The 14,946-nt window shown below is 38.9% G+C and overlaps 1 protein-coding gene across 7 annotated transcripts in view; it reads left to right on the top strand.

Moving 5' to 3' along the window:
- The window catches only part of znf618 (zinc finger protein 618), a 44,500-nt gene extending 30,057 nt beyond the window's left edge, over positions 1–14,443 (top strand). For 6 of the 7 annotated variants that reach the window (XM_025908669.1, XM_025908668.1, XM_025908671.1 and 3 more), the window contains 6 exons: positions 2,834–2,911; positions 5,064–5,108; positions 5,605–5,682; positions 7,409–7,567; positions 8,093–9,192; positions 9,441–14,443. In XM_025908669.1, coding sequence (XP_025764454.1) covers positions 2,834–2,911; positions 5,064–5,108; positions 5,605–5,682; positions 7,409–7,567; positions 8,093–9,192; positions 9,441–9,986 — 2,006 coding nt within the window. In that variant the 3' untranslated portion in view covers positions 9,987–14,443. The remainder of the gene's footprint in view (positions 1–2,833; positions 2,912–5,063; positions 5,109–5,604; positions 5,683–7,408; positions 7,568–8,092; positions 9,193–9,440) is intronic. The other variant, XM_019361048.2, reaches the window with a different exon arrangement.
- The last annotated feature ends 503 nt before the right edge of the window (positions 14,444–14,946 follow it).

The raw sequence follows: 14,946 nt of genomic DNA, 5'->3' as shown, positions 1-14,946 counted from the left end.
GTTTTTTGACTTTTTTTCATTTATATAGGAGAAGTTGCATGCCTTATAACCCCTTGAACAATTTTTTTTACCTTGGACACAAACGCACATACTGAAATTTGACCATCTAATCTCTTCCTTCTGCCACTTCTGCCTTTTTTGTTCAAGTACTATTTACAGATCACATACACTAGTGGGGCAAACTGTTGTAACATTTGAAGCTGATAATGTTCATAATAACTGCCATACGTTGAACATTTGTTGTGCTTAAATAATGAATTGTAGAATTAATTCTGCATTTGTAAAACATGCAGAAAAACATAAATTAAAACATAATTTGAAATGGCGATTAAAATGGACTCTGCATCCTCTACTTTACCTACTTATCTCTTTAACTTGTGTGAATTTACAGATGACTCCAGAGAATACCACCTGGCTCAACAGTCTTTTTGTCTAATTATTGGCAAAAAGTTTAGTGGTTTTCTTCTGAGAGATGCTGCTAAGGCTGAAATTAAGCCAAAAGAAACAACAACTGAAAACAAATGTGTACATTAAAAAAAAAAAAATATCTTGATGAATGACTTACAGGGAAGTATATGCCCAAAAGTTTACTTGCTCTGGATGTTTCCGTGGAAAATTGTTTTATCACTCATCCAAGTGACTTCTCCAGTGTAACAGATGAGTGATGAATGTATCTCCCACTGAAAACCATTGTGTCCAGTTAAATTCAATCAGTTTATTTAAGGAGAGTTGTTCGATGCTGTGCTCATGAGGACAGTCGGTTTTAACTTGCAGCACAACACAGAGCTGCCATATTTGATCAATGATCAAAACACTAATTGAGCAGAATTAAGACCAAATGTACTATCCTCATATGATAACACATCACACATGACCCATCATTGTTCTAAGAATGCAGACTTTCTTATTAGAAGTTTCCAAAGTTGCCAGAAAGGGACAGATTTCTTGCTGATCTTAATCAGTGGTCGTTGCTCTCTCTCTCTCTGGAATGGCTGCACGGAGGAACATCTATGATAAGCGCTGAGGTTTGTGTCCTTGTCAGGATTAAGCCATCCTCAGCTTCCAGGTTAGGAAAAGTGGAACCAGAAGATATCTGAATACATCTCTCCACAGCTGCTGATGAATTCTACAAAAAACAAAGTTTGTTAAAAACACTTGCAGGTGAATCACCACAGATTTATCAGTGACATCCATTTACTCAAAAATCACTGATAAGTGAATAACTAGAATGTACAGTTTATAATTTCAACAATGTACTGCACAAAATGGAACTGGAATATGTCAGATGTGTGATGCTTGTGATTTTTTTTTAATTTAATTTAATTTTTTTAAACAGGAATCTACAAAACTTTGCAGTACTCATGCTAATTTAATGTGGAATTTAAAAAAATTATTTTGAAATGAGGTTTTTAAAACACATTTTGAAAAACAGGTTTTTTAATGTGGAATTCAAAAATGAATTTACAAATGCTGAATGTATTCTACAATTCATTAAGCACAGAATTCTTTATTTTGATGCGTGTGGCTCTTGTGGTCCTCCATAATTTTGATGACCCAAAGACTCGTCTAAATTGCCTCTGAAAAAATGCGTCCCATGTCAGCAGTGATAAGAACCTAGTCACTGATCACTGAGGAGGAAGAAACCACGAAGAGGCTGTTTGGGTGCGATGCTTGGCGTCTCTGGTTTACAACTTTCAATTAAAAGACTGCTGCTGACAAATCAGTGCCAGATACCACAGGGAACCTTCAGAGCTTGAGGAGGTCATGCTTTGGGTGGTTGATGCTATGTTGACTGCACAAAAAACACAAGGAGCATATTAGGCTGGGAAGCAATAGTGTTTTTGTTCACCAGTGGACATTATTACACATAATTTCTAGATTTGGCAATGTAGAACCTAAATGTTTTGTGACTGGCTGATGGTGATTGACTGAGGATATATAAAAAAAAAAACCTGCACTATTGTTGGAATTGTTAATTTCTGTTAATGTATGACAGAAATTAATGTTGATAAAGTAGGAAACCAACCCAGTGAACATTGAAAGAAACAAAACACCTACTGCCTCTACTTTGGAATAGTCTTTTGAAAATGTCAGTGTATCAACTGCCCACATGATCATTAAAGAGCAGTCAGCAGGTTTGCCATGGTACTGGCATTGCTGGACTTGAGGGCTAGAGTGGCAATATTAGTTTCACCTGACGGTGTGGTTGAAATGCATACAGATATACCTCACTGTGGCTGAAGAAGTTTAGATATAGGAGAATCTCACTGGATTGTGTGTAAGGTTCTGGGTAATCCTGCTGTTCCATATGTGATATCTTTGCAGGAAATGAATCTTTGTTGAATGGTTAGGTGAACAATTTAAATGATAATAAATTTGATGTCCTTTTTTTTTTTTTAAAATTGCCTAAAGTACCTAAACATTAGCTGCTAAACACAAGAAATTAAACATTAATTTTTATTTTTCAAAGGGCCCCCCCATCTCCTCCCCTTACAAAAAAAAGTAATTCTGCTAAGAAGCAGTGTGCCATAAAGAACTATTTAAAGCATGGCACACACACACACTCACAGCTTAAAAGTGGGTCAAAAAGATGGAATGAAGAGGAGGAATTAAACCCATATTTAAATATCATTTGAACGTTTGGATCATTTTCAAGGCTGTTAGCGTGATTGATTTGCATGCTGCAAACTAAAATCAAGTGTAAATTGCACGTCATTAACTTTGCTTCCCCCTTTAACTGTTGTGCAGATTCAGTTTAAATTAAAAATGTTATCCACAGTCGTTGGCATGACCATGTCACTCATCGTTTTTTTCCTATTTTTTCCACATACAGACAGCCCATTCAGGCGGAAACTGGAAAGTGCAATTCAGTCCAGTCTGGTTGACACAAACAGTTCACAGAACTCGAGCGGTGAGCACAAGTCACTGTTTTTTGTGTGTGGAAATGTAATATTTTTGTTCAAACAATAAAAACAATATTTTCAGTAATGCTACAGTTCAGGTATATGAATGAATGGAAGAACAGAAACCATGTAAGTTCTTACACTGTTTTGTTGTGCACAAAAGGAGCAATGCATGGTAATGCGAATACAAAAAGTACAAGTGGTCACATTTCTAAGACACAATTCCATGTGATGTCATGTTATCAACACTGGGTCCTGTATTACACTTATGCTGGTGACCACATCAAGGTCCCAAAACTTGTGCAGAAAAGAAATGTACGTTTTTGTGTTACAGTGAGTTAACCTTATATTTGGTTTAGAGCCGTAACAGAAATCTTTAGTGAATGAGCCTTTATGATTCAAGCCCAAATAAGATGCATCACGTCAACTGTGCCTCCAAGAAACAGCCTGTTGTTTCCTACAGCATTCACTGAATTGTGCACTGTGAATTCATCCCCCAGGGGCAGACTGAAGGGTCCTGCCATCTCAGAGCAGCTAAGTTTTAAAACATTTTCTGCTCGACCTTCTGTTTTCCTACAAATTTTATGGTCCAAAGTTTGGAAACGCATATCTTATATGATTGCTGTGAAAGTTTAGGTTCATATACCAAATAAGTTCCAATATTTTTTTATTTTTTTTTTCTTCTTTTTGCAAAATGGTCCCTCAACATACTTTTAGTCCATTTTTTTTCACACGTTGAATTCTGAAGCAATGTTTGAATGTGTACATCTCAAAAACTCTTGAAGATAAAAGGAGAAACTTTCACTGGTGCTTCTCACCAACGAAATGAATCAAGATTTATAATTTGGGACTGATTTCAGGCTTTTATCTGTAATAGTTTTTCAGGTAATCATGCACCCACACTGCCTCAGATTTCAATTTGTGAAAAAATGGCCTGAAAGTGGGTTGACAGACTATTTTTAAAAAAAAAAAGAAAAAAGAAAAAAAAAGAGGTAGGCAGATGGATCTTGAAAAGTATTTTATACGTGAAGCTAAAATTTCACAGCAATCACTGCAAATTGGAGATGGTTGAGCAGTAGGTCCACCTTAATTTGAGATGGAATAACACTGTAAAATCTTGAGGAGTCAGAAGAAAATAAAGCAAAAATGACCCGAACCATGGCACATGTCAACATGTACCAACATGGAAATTTATTGTTCTTTACCATCGTAATTGATACCCTCCACTGATCCTGTTTCAGATTTGGGACCCTTAAACTTATTTTTCTTCTCTGAAATGAAAAGAAGGGATGCTATTTTGATACTGTGGATGAGTTTCAGTGGTTATCACAAGTGGTGCTTGATGCTCTTAATGTCCACAGGAAAGCAGTGCTGTCTGACAGTGCAGAGTTGCGTTTTGAGTGACAGGAAATTGAGTTGCTTACTCATGATTTGCTTAAGTTAAATTAAGCTACTTTATGCAAATACAAGGCTTCCAGTGAGAGACAGCAGCTCTGAAAACTCTTGAGAAGCATTAATGTAGCCATTGTCAATCTAAAATCAGTTTAAGCAATCAGTTTCTTTCTCACCTTACATCTTTTTCATATATGTTGGACTGTTTTCATTTATGAAGAGAACACTTCATGGCAAACAAGCTGCCATGTTAGTTTCATCCAATCAGGCGTTTGCTCAGTGTTTGCACAGCTGGACGAGGCTGGAAAAAAGGGACGGCACCTGTCAGTCTATCTATTTTGTCTCAGTCTGGTGGCTCGCAAAGCAATTCCTCACCTATGAAAACACTCAGTTGACATGTGCCATAAGTGTGGGAGGAGCATTGTGAGTGGTATATCTATAAACAAGAAGATTATGTCAAAGAACATAAGGGCTATATGTAAATCTGTTGTCTTTTAATGTTTAGGTGTGGACACGGAGCACTTTAGTTGCTTTTTAAAGAATCAATACAATATAATCTCTTTCCAAGGTTTAGTAAATTGCTTTGTTTTTCTGTTGTGTTCCATTATATTCAAAGTAAACACAATATGAATGCAAAAAAATAAAATAAACAAATAAATGAAGTTATATTAATGCGGTGATAAAATGAGGAAGGGAAATGAGTGATGCAGATTGGTCCACTGTCTCTGTAGTTTTAAATTCCTCCCCCTCCTGTCCTCCTGTTAACAGGAACGCCAAGCCCTCTGGTGGCCACCTCTTTCTCTACAGCACAGAGTAAGTCTAACCACACCTTTCTGCCTTAAACAAATATATGCATGTAAGCACGCATCTTGCTTATTTTGCCATTTTCTGTTTTCCTTGAGGATTTTTTTTTTTTTTTGTTAATCTGTTGTTATTTAGTGAAAATACTTTCTTTATGCAATTGTGGTGATATATTTTTCTTCTTTTGTCTTGACTATAACAAAGTGTCTGATCAAGATGCCCATTGTTAGTCTTTACTGACATCTGACAACTTGGCATTGTCTCCTTTGGGCAGCAACATTTTATTAGGCTCACTGTTATTGTTAAGTATTAAATATCTCTATAAAAAAAATCATAGATTTCATAAATGCTTTTTCAAAAGGAGTCACTTTTACCACATACTGGCGTGCCTGAGTTTCGGAGCTGCTGTATTTTGCAGAAATCCAGTGCACATGAGGGACAGACAGTATTTTAATTTTTGCCTCTGACAAAGAGTCAACACTCTTCTGGGCCTTGTGATTTATTTTAGAACCGTACACTTGTGGTGCCTGTGGCATCCAGTTCCAGTTCTACAACAACCTGCTGGAGCACATGCAGTCCCATGCTGGTGAGTCCACGACTACAAATGCATGTAAAGCACGACAGCGGAAAAAGTACATAACGTGAACGCACTGTCAGTGGCTGCGATACATTCAAAACTGCCATTCATCACATATCACCACTGTTTAATTAGTATTCCATGTTACTGTACATAATATTTCTATATCTGCCAATAATGATGGTTGTTGCAGATCTGGATCTGAGTTTGCTGGAAATAGTGTTGCAAAGATTTGATGCATCATTTATCACTGTGTGTGTATGTGTGTGTCTGTTCATGTGAAAAGAGTTTTCTCTAGACTCTGTGCAGTCCTGCAAAAAACACCTTTACTGCATCTACAAACCTTCCAGGGGTAAATCCCAAAAAGTTTAACCCAAAAGCTACATCTCAGACTTTAACATTTAACATGATAACTGAGACCTTTATGTAAAGTTTATGACAGTACAATTCGAAAAGGACTGAATAAGTAGGGCTTGTTTGGATGGTTTACCACAAAAAAGCCTCTGCTCTCTAAGAAGAACATGACAGCACAGCTTAGGTCGAGAAGTTTGCATCTAAACAAGCCACAAAAACGCAATGTCCTTGGGACAGTTGAGAACAAAGATGTTTGGCCATAATTCACAAATGAACCACATTTGGCAAAAAACAGACATGCCATATCTGCACAAACACCTTAATCGAATGTCAAACACTGTGGTGTATACAGGTATACCTGTATCTGTATCCACCATCATTTCGGCTTGTTTTGCAGCTACAGGACTTGAGCGTGTGCTTGTGGTGTGATAAAGTTAACCACGATCTGCAGCTAATATACTGACAGACCAATCAGAGCAGCAACAGAATGGCTGAAGAAAAGTCCAGACCTTAACCCAACTGAAATGTTGTAGGGGGGACCTTAAGATAAATGCCTACAAACCTCAATGAACTAAAGCAGTGTTGCAAAGAAGAGTGGGCCAGAGGTTCTCCACAGCGATGTGAGAGACATCATGCAGAAAAGGATGACTTCAGGTCCTTTCTGCTAAAAATGGTTCTGCAGGGTACTGAATCATGGGGTGTGCTTAGTTTCCCAGGACTGCACAGAATAGAGTTGTATTCTCTGCTTTTATTTTTTCAGTTAATCGTAAAATGTCAAAGCTGATTTTTTGTTTGTTTGTTTGTTTGTTTGTTTGTTTGTTTTTTTGTTTAGTTCTGAAGAAAATCAGTTTTTAAGCAATTAAGCCAAATATTCTGACAAAACTTGCGAACACTAAAAAATATAAATGAAGACGCAAACCAGGAAAGCAAGAAAGTATTTATGTTTGAGTCTTTTTTTTATTTAATGATTTAAGTCTTCAATTGTACGTAGTTATCCTGTTAAGTATGAATCATGTTCCCTGTCTTCAGCTGGAATTGTGTGATTCATTTTCAGATTCAGCTGTGAAACAAATTATATATCAGTTGGATTTATGAGGGTTTTTTTAATATTGGTGAGATTGACTTTGGCAAATTAATTACCATGGATGGAACGCTGTGTGATCTTATAATGAGAAACAACTAGGAAAATAATTCTTTAACTTGTGGTATTTATTTTTAAGGTGCAATTTGTCAACCACAGGGAGGCCAAGTTATTGGTTCTTTTAAAGACGGTTATTTTGTGTCATGGTTTTAATCTTTACATTTTCTTCCACTCAATACAATTAACTTGTGCTTTTTTCCATTAACAACTCAGCCAGATCTTCCATCTCTCTGTCAACAGCTGATAATGAGAACCACACCAAAGGGGACTCTCCCAAAACCTCTTCAGTTTCGGGTCCTCAGGAGCAGCTGTGGAGAGGCTCTCAGGCTCAGGCCCATTCCTCAGTTAAACTACAAATCCAGCCTCAAAGTATCTCCCAGAGAAACCATGCTCTCACCCGTAAGTACCGCAACTTCATTAAGCCTGGTGGTTAAGAGGCTTCCCATATGTAATATCCCACTGGGCAATTTTCTTGCATACCGTCTCTTTCACAATACATTTTCTGCCGTTATCGCTACTGAGTAAGTAAAAATAAACAGAAATAAAACATTTTGGACATTTGGATTGTTTTCTGTGTAGCACTAGAGCACTACGCCAACAGCTCTTTGAAAATACCGTAATGTTGCATTCGTGCTGTAGCTCTCATCATGTCATTGGTTTATTAAATAAGCCTTCTAGGAACATTAACACAGAAGTTATCTATGTCTCTGATTAATAAAGGCAGCAGTGGTGTCTGCTCTGTGTAGCTTTCCCCTTTGATTGCAATGACTTCGCACCATGTCATAATCCCCCTCTGATCGTTTTTATATCCTTTTTCTTATTTTAATGTTTCTGCCAGAATATCCAAAGAAACATAAACACTAATTGTCTTTCTTATCATTTGTTCTGCTTTCCTAACCATCCATCTGCTGTCTGTCCTGGCAGAGAATAATGGACTACCTGAGAAGGAGCGCCAGCAGGTGGCTGAACGCCTATTACGGGTAATGTGTTCAGATCTGAGCATGCTAAATGTGCTCAACAGCAAGGACTTCCTGAAGTTGGCACAGACCCTAGTGGATACGGGTGCTCGTCATGGTGCCTACTCAACCCGTGATGCTCTTGGCAACATGAGTGCCTTGGCACTGCGCCAGCTGCCCCGCATGTACAACCAAGTAAAAGTCAAGGTCACGTGTGCTCTAGGCTCCAATGCTTCGCTTGGCATCGCAGTCACCTGCCACTCCCAGACATCTGGCCCAGACGCCTGCTACGTTCTAACAGCCTACCAGGTGGAGGGCTCGAGACTGAAGCGTTACGTGCTTGGTGTAAGGGAGGCTGAGCTGAGGGAAGGGCCAGAACAGGTTCATCACTGGGTGCAGAACGTGCTTTCTGAGTTTGTGATGTCAGACATCCGCACTGTGTATGTCTCTGAGCCCAGAGTGTGGGCGGCAGGATTTGGAGGGTCACCACTGGGAGGCGGGGGCCGGGGGCGGATATGTTTGCGCTGCGCAGGATGCTCACTCGGTGCGGTTGTTCAGGCCGTTCTTGGGAAGCGAAGCCTCCAGGCTCGAGGGCTTCATGAGCTGGCTGAGCTTCTCTCCACATGCAGAGATATCTCCTCCTCTACCACACTCGTTCTCCGTGATGAACAGTGTACCAACACATCCACAAGCACAACTGAGGAAGGTGCACAGGGCAACCCTGCACAATGCCCCACCCCTCCTTGTTGGGATCGTATGGCCGAAGCTCTCCTGCAGGTCCACGCCCACTTTGAACAGATTTGTGAGGCTTATGGCCGCAGTAAGGCCACAGCCCCGCTCCTCCAAGGTCTCAACAAGCATCTGCTAGGCACCCTGGCTTGTCTGCTGGCACCTCTGCGCCTGGCAGCTCTGGAGCTGAGCAGCCAGAGGAGACCAACTTTACAGCAGGTGCTGCCTGTCTACCTGCGCTTGGAGAAATTCTTCACATCCAAAGCTGGAGAGGCTGGAACCGGCACAGCTAGCAAACTCTGCCACTATTTCCTAGAAGCACTCAAGGAAAACTTCAAGGTATTAACCTGGTATTGCTTACATTTAATAGCTTCTGTATTACTAAATGAATGTTTCTTTCATCTTAATTTAAATAAGTTACATTAGAACTGGCTTGTTCTGTGTGGCAATTCTAGTTTTTATTTTATAGAATTCATTTCACCTGATATTTGCATCTTGACTGTACAATACAGTGTTTAACAACAACAAGATAAATAGAGTATTTTCTATAAGGAAGTACTGACCGTATCGTTTTTCCTTTTTGCCAGGTTGAACGAGCTCACCAGGTTGCTATGGTCCTGGACCCACAGCTCAAGCTGCGTTCAGTGCCAGCCTACCAGCATGAAGACATAATCTCTCGTGCGTGCGAAATGGCTGCTGAAACCAGGGATGGTGGTATCACTGGCGGTGGAGGTTCAGGTGGCGACGAGCGGGACGCCGATGGCCCCCCCACTCCTAAAATAAGCCGAGTTGAGGGAAGTGGAAACAATGGTGGCCCCTCACGCGGGTCCTCATCTTGCACCGTGTCTGGTAACGATGACAGCCAAAGCCAAGTTAGACAAGAGATTTTTCAATACCTGGCTGAGCCTCTCCTCCAAGGTGCACCCGATCTCTTCCAGTATTGGAGCTCAACAGTGGGCGAGAAGTTCCCCAGGCTCGCTCGCCTGGCACTGTGGCTACTTGCAGTGCCTGCTGTGGGCATACGCAGAGAGTGCGTGACTGTGTGTGAGCAGAGCTTGGCTATGAAGAGGAGGCAGCAGGTAACTGCTGAGGAAATGAACAAACTAATTTTCCTTCACTCTAACATGGGCTAGAAGAAAACCTAACTAACCTAATCAACCAAACCTTCACCTCCAACCAATGACTCAAGACTATTATTTATATACTTTAGGTTTAGACTAACTGTAAACATAAATGTGTATGGACATTAAATACTTCTCGAGACAAATATTTAAAGATAAAGTCACATTGTTAAGGTTGCAAACACCCATAAAACAATACGGCGTGTTACATATTTTTTATGGAGTTGTTAAGTACTGTGGCCAAAATGTAGGGGTGGAACAGTAACTCTCAAAAGATTGTCCTGTTTGGTACTCTGCCCTCGGTTTGGGATGCACACATAAACAGGATGAGTTTAGTCTTGTCACAGCCAGTGATTTGATTTACTCCAGCCTATTAACTAAACTACTACAAGGCTACAATGCTGTTATTCTCAGTGGATGACAACATTTTCAGGTAAAGCATTCATTGCTTGAAGCTCCTGTCATAGACCTCTGAAAATTGACTGTCAAAGTTGACCAGGTATTTACAGTCTCTAAAGTAATATTCATTGGTGTATGACAAAAAAAATCAAGCGGTGGATCTTCACTGCCATTGCACCTCTGACAAATAGGTGTACTAGGTTTATCATTTATTATCACAAGTCATAGAAATGTTTATTTTTCAGCACATTCAGCCACGAGCAGGTAACTGAGAGCTTAATCACTGCAGTTGACTTTGATGGTTGCATCAGTGTCCTAAAATGTAGCTGCAGATGATTCGCATGCAGTGCATGCAACTTTTTCATTCAAAAAGGTAAAAAGTAGCAGAAAAACACAGACAAAACAAGTGTGATGCTTTTCTTTTTTATGTTACCAATGGTAAAGAAAAGTGATCCGACGTTTTGTTTTCATTCTAGATACAAGTCTTATGCTGCTAGATATAAAAGTCAAACTCACTGACTTGCACAGAAGAGACGAAATGATAAACTTTATCTTTGGTGGACTTTTCTTTACAAGTGATTTTCATACATCTACAAAGAGGAAAACATCACATTAGAATCTGTTTGTGGTTCGATTTCATTCAGCTGTACCATATCCTAACAGGCAGTTAAAAAAAACGTGATTAATCCGTACATTATATCGAGCAGTGATAGCATTATGTGACCCTTTTGACTATCTCATTGTTAGTTTCCAGTACTGCTACATCACTCAGCTCTGTAGCCGATTAAAAATTGCGTAAGTTGTTCTTACACTGAAGACATTTTACCTTTGCTTTTCCCTCAGATGAAAGGCTGTCGCTTGGAGGCAAAATGCTAATCGATACTTGCATAAATCTTTGTTTGCGCCTATAAGTCTATTTTATTTTAAGCTCAGTCTAAAAAGACTTGTCAGTAGGGACTCATGCTTTTTGCATTTATAATTTCGTATATACATGCTGTCTTCCTTTTGTGAGCTACACGTTTCCATTTTTAAGGCAATAAGCTTTATCCACAGGCCATAGTTTCTCTGACTGTTCTCATCACACTCCTACAGTTAATTATCAAGGATAAACTCTTTCAGTTATTTGTTTGTAAAATCAATGGGATTTTCTCAGGAACGACCATATCCAAGAAGGCACCGCCACTTTTCCTCACTGTACCGAAAAGAAACCAAACTGTGACCTCAATGCCGAGGTATGTACTGAACCGTGACTTTTGTGAAACGTTCCACCCCAAATACAGTTAGTGCCAATCGCAGCAAACAAGAGAAGAAACACTGAGGGTTTATTTTTTACAGGACAAATTCTGCTTGTGCATTTACTAAAGTCAACGCATGCATATGTCAAGTTATTTATTTTTTTATGGATCCTAGTATACATACACTTGAGCTTTTACCTCCTAAAATGACTTGGATGAATGGAAGCTATACTGTAAATCTTGTTTGTTGCTTCTGGTACTAATTAGTCGAGTACTGGTTTGTTATCTCTGTTTTTTGGGCCTTAAGTCTCTGTCATGCAATCACCTTAAACCCTACAGTCAGAGCCAACATCATGCCTTTATATTACTGTTTAATGGCCTTCTTTTGACTCATCCTTTCAATGGCTTGTAGACATTTTATTTACTTTTTCTTTTATTCGCATAGAAAGGGAAACAAAGCAGTGTCCCAGTGCTCAAACGACTCATGGACAACCACTGTACTTTCAAAGTGCTTGTTGTCAAAATGTCAGATTAACTGAGCATGTGTGCTTTCATCTTTTTCGTTCCCACAAGGTCAGTAATAATCTTTACAGTAGCACAGTATTCACATGTAACAAGGACAAGTATCCACTGTATAAACGTATACTGAAATGACTCAGTGGTAGATATCAGAGACTCTTTTTGAAAATTGTCGTTTGGCGGATTTTATTTGTATTTTGTTTTCGAGCCTCGGGCTACATCACCTGCCCCTTATTTAAACGCTAACAGCCAACCTAAGTATCACTATTACACGATTAAGAGTAAAAAAACAAACAAACAGTGTATGATTTAATTTTTTTTGCCCAACTTTAAGCCCTCGGGCAACTTCAGGTACAGACATATTACATGTGTTCCCTCTCAGTATTTTGTGTCTCGTTCATTTCAGCTGCTGCTTGTGTACGACAGGTCCATTCAAACATTCATTTCCTGTTTCAGTGTTACTTCTGACCTTGAATTGGTTTATTTTCCGGCCAATAGAAACACTGACGCACTGTATTTGGAACTGATGTCACTACTCTGATGCTTCTGCATATCGTGCTTATTGACTGAAAGGCTGCCCGTCATCCTCGTAGCGATCGATACTCATCATCCGCATTTGAACCTAAAGTTCACATCCTTTTTTCGAGGGTTGGTGAAGGGCAGTTTACAGTTAAATATAAGGTTAATGTGACTGTAACCTTTGAGTTTGTGAAGAATGATAGAAAAAGACACACAAGAAAACAGAGGGAGCAACTATCAGATTATGGTTGGACATCAGATTCTTTTTATTACACCAGAATGCCCTTTTTACTCATGTCATAACATGTGTCATCTTTGTTTTAGTGGCATTAAAACTTTAAAACCCTTATGTCAATTAAAGGTCAAAGGCTCTGCATTACAAACTGTTCATAACTACACAAGATGTTTTTTAATAGACTGTAGCCCTCCTTACCTCCAAGCTATGATTTAGTATTTCATAAATGCTTTTTTCCCCATAATGGTTTTCTTAATATATCTAATGTGTGTTTTTTTTTTTTTTTTTTTTTTTTTTAAATATATATATTTATATATTTTGGTAAAAAAAAAATCAAAAAAAAGAAGAGGAAGAAGAAGAAAAATTGCTGTAAATTGTATTTAATTTTTTAATTACCAATCCAATGTTTTACCTCAGTACTCAGAAGGTAGTGTTGTAATTTAAAGATTGGAAATCAGATGTTCATACAAAAATTTAGGCTCGTCAAAGACATAGTCAAAATACTGTACAATGATTTGTGGTTTCAAGTTATCCTCAACTGAATGATGAAGGGATTTTTTCTTAGAGTTTTTAAATAAGTATTTTCAATAGGATATGCTCTGGGACAAAATGCCATTGTTGACGTAATGATGTCAACTTAATTTTCTGTAGAAATAGCGTTCTTTTGTTGATTAAACGAGTATATCTAAGATATGCATGCTTTTAATAAGAGTTCTGATATATAACGTTATAAGCCAGTGTCTCTCATCAGATGGAAATGAATCATATTGGCTCTCAGTTGATGTTTAAGACACTCATTAGGAGTTGGATAAGCAACCCCGGACTGAATTCTAACCTTTCAAGGTGGGAGTAGCTGTGCTGATTGTGGACTGATGTTAATGGGTTGACATCATCCATTTTCAGAGGATGTATTATGTAAATACAAGAGAACTGCTGTTTTTATGCCACAAGGGGGCACCTTCATTTCAGAGATAAAGTAGGGAGCACCAATAACATTATACCTCTTTTTCTACAGTAGCATTTCAGAAGGTTTTGATATAATAGAAAACTCAACTTAGATACTGTTACTAGAAAACTGAAATCAGCTGTAAGTTTTATTTTGTTTCAGGATTTTAACTTATTCACATAATAAAGGTTCGGTTGTTAAAATGTGGTATAAGAATGCTAACATGGAGATCTGTTGTTTTAACTATGGATTAGTCTGTATTATCAATTCAGGTTAAGAAACTAGTGTTGCTTTCATCCTATTTTACAGGTATTTCTTCCTTTTTATACTCTGCTAAAACGCAAAAAAAGTATGTTTTGATTCTCTTCATTTTGTCTTTTTATCGCACTTTGGCAGCATTTTCCTGTGTAGATTCAGATCTGAGTTGTCTTATTAGTAAACCTAATTTATACTTTTGTAGCAACACTATTTTTATATAATGGCAAAGAAAGGGTTCGGTGTCTTTTTCGTTGTTTTTGTTTTGTTTTTCCTGTGTCATATGACAGCGCTGTTCAATGTTTCTTGAATACATTACCCACTGTAGTATGTTATGTGTGAATAAACTCCAAATCTGTGTAAAACCGTGGTGCAGAAATGTTATTTATCTGCGTGTGAGTGTGACTGGAGAGAGATTACCTGGATAGTATTGTTTGTACTTCTTGTGGAAGTGTGTATTCAAGTGTTGCAGTGAAATAGAACTCTGCTTCTGTGTTTATCAGGCGTGAAACCTTGAAGACGTTTGTGCATATTCCTGCAAAATGAGGCTGGCTGCTTATTTTCAGAACAAATGTAGACTCCCATCCAGAACGAAATGAAGCACAGCCTTTTCGCGGTGGCCGAGGGAGGGGAGGAGGGGACGGCAGGCCTCAAACACATGTAGAGGGGAAAGGAGGTCTTGTTTAAAGAAAAGGGCGACTGAAGACTCACACGGGGAGTGAATATGCAGAGGCTGCTTGAGTGCGTGCAAGGGTTCCCCAGGGGCTGCGTATAGGGCTAAAGAGAGAGGGGGTGGGGGGCCACTGGCAAGCAAGTGTTCGTCATAGCCTAATGTGTTGGCTTCCCTCTTTTCGCACCCGGGTC

The sequence above is a fragment of the Oreochromis niloticus genome, linkage group LG7 (assembly GCF_001858045.2).
Source record: "Oreochromis niloticus isolate F11D_XX linkage group LG7, O_niloticus_UMD_NMBU, whole genome shotgun sequence".
In the NCBI taxonomy this organism is placed as follows: Eukaryota; Metazoa; Chordata; class Actinopteri; order Cichliformes; family Cichlidae; genus Oreochromis; species Oreochromis niloticus.
This window is presented reverse-complemented; position numbering and strand designations above follow the sequence as displayed.